Source organism: Bufo bufo, chromosome 5 (assembly GCF_905171765.1).
Source record: "Bufo bufo chromosome 5, aBufBuf1.1, whole genome shotgun sequence".
Lineage (NCBI taxonomy): Eukaryota > Metazoa > Chordata > Amphibia > Anura > Bufonidae > Bufo > Bufo bufo.
The window spans coordinates 376,121,187-376,130,459 of NC_053393.1; the positions used below are offsets into that span (position 1 = coordinate 376,121,187).

General features: G+C 45.0%; 1 protein-coding gene across 1 annotated transcript; it reads right to left on the minus strand.

The window, feature by feature from the left end:
- Nucleotides 1–1,912: 1,912 nt before the first annotated feature.
- Nucleotides 1,913–8,898, minus strand: EEF1E1 (eukaryotic translation elongation factor 1 epsilon 1). The gene is made up of 4 exons (XM_040432113.1): nt 8,759–8,898; nt 6,411–6,611; nt 4,808–4,903; nt 1,913–2,284 (listed from the first exon to the last, which is right to left on the minus strand). The coding sequence occupies exons 1-4, from the start codon at nt 8,843–8,845 to the stop codon at nt 2,144–2,146; spliced, it is 525 nt and encodes a 174-aa protein (XP_040288047.1). The 5' UTR covers nt 8,846–8,898; the 3' UTR covers nt 1,913–2,143.
- Nucleotides 8,899–9,273: the final 375 nt, after the last annotated feature.

Here is a 9,273-nt window from a genome sequence, read left to right on the forward strand (position 1 = left end):
GTTAAAACTGAAGTCTCTTACCTTTATTTTGGCATTTTTGATGTCCACCTCACACTGTAGTCATGCAATAGAACATGGACCACTTTCTCCATAGCACTATGTGTGCTGACATAATGAGTCAGACTTTGCACACAATGATAATGAGACAGGCCAAAATTTGCCTTTTTTTTTTCTGGCCAGGAATGCATTGTATGCTACTTGAAATTACTGATACCGCGCAAACAAACTTGTTAGGGGGAGCAAAAGGCCTGAAGAGAGTGATGTGGGATGAACTGGAAAATCAAAGTACACGCTTTCCAGAGCTAGATGTCACTATAAGGCCTCATGCACAGGACCGCAATTTGCGGAACGGAACGGGCGGCCCATTGTAGAAATGCCTATTCTTGTCTGCAAAACGGACAAGAATAGGACATGCTATATTTTTTTTGCGGGGCCACGGAACGGAGCAACGGATGCGGACAGCACACGGAGTGCTGTCCGCATCTTTTGCGGCCCCATTGAAGTGAATGGGTCCTCACCCGAGCGCATGAGGCTTTAGGCTGCCTGCACATGAGTGGCCGGTGAACTCCCATAAGATCTGTATAAATTCCCGCTTGTTTCTGCAAAAAAAAGAAAAATTTACAAATCTGCAATTTCGAAAAGCAGTTTTTGTTGTTGTTTTGCCGCACATCTCATGCTTCAGTGGAATAGGGTGAAATCCGCAGCTAAACCCGCAAACATAATTGACGTGCTGCCGATTTGGAAATCTGCTTGGCAAGCCAATTTCTGCACAGAGAAAATATGCAAAGTGTACATGAGATTTGTGCAGTCTCATACTTTTTCTGGTACTGTATACGCTAAGTTTTTTTTTGCACGGGAGTCTGTGCCGAAAAACAGAGTGTATTCCGCCACGTATGCAGGTGGCCTAAGTCAGCACTTTTTTTGAGGGCTTTTGTTTTTTTTGTTATGCTGGTATATTTTGCAGCGTTCTTTAGCCAACAATTTCAGCTCCAGATGTTGCTGGAAGTATAGAAGAAGTGGAAAACAGACAATTATTTTTATCGTTTTTTTTACCCTCGCGGTGTGTTTTTGGTCAATTGCATTTTTTTTTGGGCGTTTGCCATTTTTGTCCCATGGACATCCACCGACTCAATAACTAGGCAGCAAGTGTGAGGTTCGCGAGACAGCATTAGATCCCATGCATATAGCCGTGTCCGTTTTGTGGTCTGCAAATCGTGGATCCGCAAACTACGGATGCGGTCTGTATTCCACTGTTTGCGGACATAGTCTATCTTTTTACGAAACGGGCATATGGATCAGGAATTCACACGGATGATCTGTGTGCTTTCGATATCCGTATGTCCGTTCCACAAAAAGCTAGAATATGTCCTATACTTGAAGTCAATTGGTCTGCAAAAAATACAGATGCAACACAGGCCGGCTCCGTATTTTGCGGCTTGAGGACTGCAAAATGGATACGGCCATGTGCCATGAGGCCTTACTGTACTAGTCTGTATTTAACAGTGTTACTCACTCTTGACTATCAGGTTCAACTCTTCTGATCAGGCATGTAGGAAGAATCCAGATGAAGCTTATTCCAAGCTGAAATCTTATAGTTATGCACAAAACAGTAGGGGAAAAGATGTTTTTTTTTTTTTTTGCCAGGGTCTAACACAAAATGTGGCTTGCAGGCATACAAGTAAGATGGCAGCCTCCATACAAAGGAAGGAGGGATGAGCAGACTACATCAAAGCCTACCTACAGGGAGACTGCAGGGACAATCTTAATCAGCTACAGAAATGTATATGAACCATGAAGACATGGGACATGACAAGCAGGTAAGCATGCCTATGTGTTCCCAACTAGACATCAGCTTGCAGCTCTTTGGTGACATCATGTTGCTCTGCTTTAAGAAAAAAATCAAACATAAATGAGCAGTAGCCATATTTGCCTCTTTATTTGCACAGTGTTTTATAAAAACAGACAAAATCTGCAAAAAATATATATAAAATAAATTCTAGGTGCAACATAATAAAGAGAAGGATAAAGTAGGATTTCTCTGCATTCTGCTGACTTTTTGGAAGCTGAACTGCTTGAAATAAATAAGAACATGTATTTGGTGAAATGGGGGAGCGAACATATCTGTGCCTGCGGCGGGGATCAGTTAATGGGCATTGGTATAGATTCTGTTCTTAATGAAGACCAGGGTTGGGAGATGTTGACGAACACCAGGGTAATGCTGTATATGACTAAACCACCGAGACACATTGATGTAACTCTCTTTTTCCTGAATGGAAAGGTCAGCCTGGAAGAAAGGAAAAAAATAAATCATACAATCTGAATTAGGCCAAGGAAGTTGAGAATAACATAACAGTGCCAAAAATGCTATGACTGGTTCCAACCGCTGTCAATTGGGGTTTCAGTATATGTCATAGCAAGAATGAGCACTTTCAAAAGTAACTGTAAATGCTTATGGTGGCCAATTACAGAACGTTGCTGCACATTTACCACTCAGATCCCCATTGTGTGTTCTCATGACCATGCTTGTTCATACATGTAATAGCTCTGCTCACTGACATAGGTGGAGACACATGCTCGGGTCACTGCATTCACTAGCAGGACAGGTACTGGTACTTAAAGGGATTCTGTCACCTCGTTTTAGCTTGTAGAGCTGCGGACATGCACGGTTAGATCGCCGCTAGCATGTCCGCAATATACGTGTCCCATAAAGCGGTGTCCTTTTATTGTGTTTAAAAAATGATTTTATAGATATATAAATGACCCTGGTAAGGTGCCCAAGGGGCTGTATTAACCTTGGAGCCCAGCCACGCCCGTGTGAAGGAGCCCAGCACCGCCTGCGTCCTCCGAATCTCCTCTTTTCTTCAGAGTTAGATTGCCGTAATCTCGCGATGCGCAGTGCCAGTATAGTGTTCCTTCCCTGTGCTGGCATCAGCCTCAGGCAAGGAACTGCGCATCGCGAGATTACAGCAATCTAACTGTGAAGAAAGGAGGAGATTCGGAGGACGCAGGCGGTGCTGGGCTCCTTCACAGGGGGCGTGGCTGGGCACCTAGAAGGTTAGTACAGCCCCTTGGGCCCCTTACCAGGCTCATTTACATATCTCTAAAATCATTTTTTTTAAACACAATAAAAAGGACACAGCCCTATAGGACAGGTATATTGCGGACATGCTAGCGGCGATCTAGCCGTGCATGTCCGCAACTCTATAACCGAAAACGAGGTGACAGAATCCCTTTAAAGACAGGCAGCAGAAAAATCAATTTAAAAAAAGATAGGCTTAACCTTTTCCTGACTGGGTGGTTTCTCATTTTTGCATTTTTCATTACCTGCCTTCCGAGAGCCATTTTTTTTTAATTTTTTTGGGTGGAACAAGTTGTATATTGCATAGGATGTAGTGGGAAACTGTGGGGTAGTGGGTAGGGTTGTCTCGGGTATCGAATTATCGATACCCAATCAATACTTTTGTCCCAGTATCGGTTCGATACAGGGTGCTGCACCTGAGGGGTTAACTGCCACGGATCACAGCTACCTCTCAGAGGTCGGGTGCCAGCTACATGATTCTGCAGCCAGTACCCAGCTCCTGTATTTCAATTAATGTTAGAGTTATCCGCATTGGTGGCACAGTGTGCCCCCTCAACCCCAGTATTAAAAACATTGGTGGCGCACCCTAATAGAGCTCTATTAGGGTGAATAGGACAAGGGTTCTAGCCCCAATAGGGGCTAATAGTTAGTATAAAAAAAATTAAAAATTTAAGTAAAAAAAATAAAAACCAAAATATTAAGTATAAATCACCTCCTATCCCAATTTTACATATAAAATATATAAACAATAAAAAAATTACATATTGACACGTCAGAAAAGTCCAAACTATTAAAATATTAAAAAACAAAACATGCAATTCGCTATATTTTAGTCACCTTGTCCCCCCAAAAAATAGGATAGGACTGTTCTATTATGGGCTGGACCTTCCATAAAATGCAGAATGCACGCGGCATTTTGTGTGTGGTATCGAGTATCGCAATACTTTTTTATGGTATTGAAACCGAATCAAAATTTACAGGATAATTTTATTTATTTATTTTTTAATTACCCCTAGGGGACCTGAATAAGCCACCATTAAATTGCTTGTCTCATAGACTGCAGTGAATCATAGCAGTCTAAGGGAGTTTAATTATGTTCCTATGGAGCCCTGTCGCTGTGGTAACTTTGCATCATTCAATGAGATCCGAAGTCGATTTGCATAAAACTTTGTTAGAATACTGTACAGTATTAGAATGTATTGGCTATGAGCCGAAGTTATTACTTTGCGAAGTCTCGCGAGACTTCGGGTAATAACTTCAAAAATTAATTTCTACTGTAAAAAACAAAAACAAAAAAAAAACTTTACTGAACCCGAAGTGGTACCTTGGAACCAAACCCGAGTTCGGTAAATGGTTTTTTTTACAGTCGAAATTAATTTTTGAAGTTATTACCCAAAGTCTCATCGGAGCCAATACATTCTAATACTGTACGGAGCTCCCGCTCTGTACAGTATTCTAACAAAGTTTTATGAGAATCGACTTCGGATGTTGTCTGTGATCAGCTCTGGGTGTCGTAGCTTAAAACAGCAGAAATGCAGAAGCTATGGGGCCAGTCCTGCTTTTGAGCAGGCACCCCAGCTTAAAGACCCGACATCTGCCATACATGTACAGCGAAGGTCCAAAAGGGGTTAAACAATTCGTCCCACTCCAAAAACAAAAACAGCCACATTAGGTGTGCAATTTTCGTTTGACTGCTTTTTTCCCCCCCTTTTCTTGAAAAATACTTACTATGATCGGATGCAACCCGTAATAAATTAAGATATCAGCCAAAGTGATTTTATTTCCTGCCATGTATACTTTATCCTCCAAATAGGAATTCAGATCCTAGGAAAAAATATTAAAATAGAAGCGAATCAATAAATAGTGAGAACATAATGAGCACAAATTGGGGTTGTTCGTAAAGCGCAACATGGGAAGTAGAAATGTAAAGCAGTAGAATTACAGTACTGTTTGCCCATCTGCCCTGTAGGTTACATGTAGACACATGTCACCAGGTATAATGAGGTGTCAGGAAAGCATCATTATAGACTGCTCAGCTACAGGGGCCTGAAGAAGAGAAGGAAAATCATAGCCCATAAATACTCACCTGTTTCACGCGTCCATTTCTTGATTGAGGAGTAGGATCTCTCTGGGGCTAAGATCAAAGTGGGGGCACTGATGCAGCCAAAAACCACAATGGTATGCAAACGGCGCAATCTTCAAGTTACACGAAAGGGTGCATTCACACGACCGTATGTATTCTGCAGCCTGCAAACATTAGAGGACGTCGGTGTTGCATCTGGGTTTTTTGAGGACCCGTTGTAACAATGCTTATCCTTGTCCGCAAAACAGACAAGAATAGGACATGTTCTAACTTTTTTGCAGGACTACGGAACAGTCATACGGATGCGGAGAGCACACGGTGTGTTATCCGCATTTTTGGCAACCCCATTGAAATAAATGGGGCTGCATCCAATCTGAAAAAAGAAAAAAAAAAAACTAGAGCTGGCGGTGGATCTTCTGAAAATATGAAGAGGCGCCGTCCAGCACCAGTCTAAATGTAAGACAGCTTCCTAGCTGGCTTACATTTAGAACATTTTATACGCCTAAAACAGGTGTAGAAAATGATGAAGGAGACGGACCTACCAGCCTATCCCCGCCCGCTTTTTTTAAACCTTGCGTGAGCAAGGAAAAGTCGCAGATTGCGGCACAACTCACCGTCGCGCTGCAATCTGCGTCGGAAATATGTCTAATATAGGCGTATTTCTGGATAATAAATGACCCCCATAGATCGGATGTGGACCAAACATATGGTTGTGTGAATGGAGCCTCAAGTCGATGCTTTAGTTTGCCAGGCGATACAGCCGTTTCACCCGGTACACTGTGTGGGCGTGCGGTTTGCCAGGCGATACAGCCGTTTCACCCGGTACACTGTGTGGGCGTGCGGTTTGCCAGGCGATACAGCCGTTTCACCCGGTACACTGTGTGGGTGTGCGGTTTGCCAGGCGATACAGCCGTTTCACCGGGTACACTGTGTGTGTGTGTGTGGTTTGCCAGGCGATACAGCCGTTTCACCCGGTACACTGGGTGGGTGTGCGGTTTGCCAGGTGAGACAGCTGTTTTCCGGCAAACTGAAGCAGTCACTTATAGTGGAGTTTGAAAACGCAGCAGCTGCAATCTTTTGGCCATCTCAGTGCCGCCAGGTTTGGCTTTTCCCTCACACACGCCAATATAGACAAGTCTAATGGTTGTGTCTGCGAGTCGTCAACTACAAAAAGCAATTACACTAGCGAGAAAAGGCAGATGAACAGGCAATCCTAACATGACGACAAAACCGGTTCCCCTTACTGACCTTCAGTGCAGTTCTGCCATCTTCCTTGGAGGTTAATCTGTCTATACGCGTTGTTCGGTATTCTAGCCATTGCTGTACAGTTGCCTTCTCTTCTACAGAAACTCCCAATAGTTCCTCTTTCTTGGCTTGTGTAACTAAATGAGAAGCAATGGTGGCAAGGCCGGCTAGGCTGGGGCCTTTATTGGTCTGAAGCACAGGAACCTGCACATAAAGAGACAATACATCATAAAACATTTAGTAAGAGTTTACAGTGGACATGGTCATTGGTATAACACAGCTGCCACTAGAGGGGACTTACTTGCCATCGTTCTATCATTCAGTTATTCAAGGGGTTCTCCAGGCATTTTAGGTAATCCGTCCTTTGTACTACCCTGTGGAAGGAAGATTGTTTAGTTAGTACTGACCCGTCCCTTGTTCCCCCGATGCAGTCTCCACTGCAATCACACAGGTTGTGGGCTCTTCCTCTTGGGTCCTGACCGGATGTGTGCCCTTCGCTTCCTGCTCCGCTGCAGTTACTATTATACAGCGGAACAGAAAGAGAAGGACACACTTCGGGTCTGGAGAGGAGCAGAAGATCCAGCTGCCTGTGTTAGTGTGGCAGAGACATCAGCTTCTGCGGACCAAGGATCGGGTAAGTACTACAACGATCTTCCTTCCATAGGGTAGTAAACAAAGCAAGGATTACCTAAAATGCTCGGAAAACCCCTTTGACCTTATGAGGGTACTGCCACAAGTTCATCTTTTTGGAAGTTCATCTTTTGGAAGCCCCCCCCCCTTCTTTTTATGATCCACTCCAGATTTTCGCTTCAAAAACTGCGTTAAAAACCTGTATGTGTGGCCACGCCCTTAATCTGGTTTCCTTCCACGTGACTAAAAAGCTGCGTAATCGCCAGTGAGGAATTTTGTGTGGCAACGCCACAGCACCAGGAAAGTGGATAACAGTTTATAAAGGTTATCCAGGAAATGATAATGATGACCTATCCTCAGGATAGGTCATCATTATCAGGGGTCCGAGTCCTGGCACCCCATGAGCTGTTCTAAGGAGATCTGGTGAGCGCAGCGTTGTACATAGCACAGCGGCTGTGCCTGGTATTGCAGCCCTATTCACTCCAATGGGGGTCAGCTGCAACTAGGCCATGTGACCGATGTACAGTGACATCACATGGCCTGGAAAGAGTCCATGGTGCTCACTGAGCGTCCAACCTCTTCTAACAGCTGATGGGTTGGGTCCCGGGTGTCGGACTCCCACCGATCTGATATTGATGACCTATCCTGAGGATAGGGCATCAATAGTAAGTACCAGATAACCCCCCCCCTTTAAGAAACCTCATCCATCCATCATCGTACACAGCGTGTACAAATAAGCGCAGCATAGATTGACCTGCAGTCAATCCATGTTGCGGTTCTCCCCAGCAGATTTCATCCTTTGCAATGGATTGGGTGAAGATCTTCTGCAGCAAAAACTGCATTTAGGAACTGCCACTACAATTTCCAGTATGTGCGCACGTACTCTCAGACTTGCCCTAGATGCGGTAGTAAAATGCACCGTAAATACGAGGCGTTTTATGAAAGGGATGAGATGTGCAATGAAAACCTGACATAGTGCAGTCTGCGCACCGCAGGTCATCTTCTGGTGAAACCTCATCCACTCTGCGGTCTTCTAGGATGGACTGCAGCATTTCAGTCCCGTGTGGATGTGATGGATTTCACGAGGATTTCGGAACATATTCCGCACCTAAATCCTACTCCACTCCTCCAGCATTCTGCATGCAATGAATGTGAACGGAGCTTTCACAGGTCTACCAAAAAGTCCAGACAGAAAGATGATTTTTAATTTTTCAACCTACATTTTTAGGCTAATGAGCCAAAGGCATCCAACTGGCAGGAAGACAGTGGCAGCTCTTCTTCACCAATGCACTGGCCGCTGCCAGCCGCCTTGCACGGTGATATGAGGACTGGTGAGAAGGATCCAGTTCTCCCAGACCAGTCCCTTATCGGTGGCACCCACTGCTATCAGACTTTAATGTCATATATTAGATTTTGGATATAGAATAAATGTCATTGGTCGGACTACCCCGGGCACATCACAAGGACAGCACTTCATGGCAGAATCACTACAGGGAGTATACAGGTGCTTTTTAGGCGGGTCCCCTCCCCTGTCCTGCATGAGAACAGGCCCTTAAGGGTGAGTCACTAATGTATACAGACAGCTGCCATCTGGAGTGCATTGTGCAATTGGCTCTAGCCAGTGAACATGCCGGATTACTAATCCCATTTCCAAGCGTTCTACCCAACCATTCATGTAAACCAGCAGCGCTGTAGCACAGGCGACCATACGGCAAGCTCACCTGGCTGCCCCCCTGGGCACGGCTGCTGTACTTTCCTGCCCTAAGCCCTAGACATTTCTCCAGCGCGGTCAGCTCCTCCACGGCCATCTTGGTTGGCAAATCACAAAGACAGCACGCGCTGCCAACCACACAGCTGAGGCGTAAATCCCACCCCTCCTGAAACCGCGCTATCCGATTGGTCAGAATCTGTGCAGTGGCTGTGTCTAGCGGACGTCGCCTGCATTGATTGGTAGACGTCACCGACGGGGCGGTTCCTGTAGAGCCATAGAGTTGAGGGAACTGGAGAGCAACCTGCGGTGTTTCCGGTTCCGGTGTTTCCTTCTGGCTTAGCACGTAGTGCGCTGCTGTGGGTTTCTCTTGATTTTTTTCCAACCCACGTTGAAACCCGTTTACTATGTAATAGATCTTTCTTTGTATTGGGGTGGAAGAGAAACGAACCCCCCCCCCCCCCCCCCAACTGGATTTTAAAGGAGTTGCCTGGGAATTGGAGGGGCGGGAACCTGTATGAAATAATA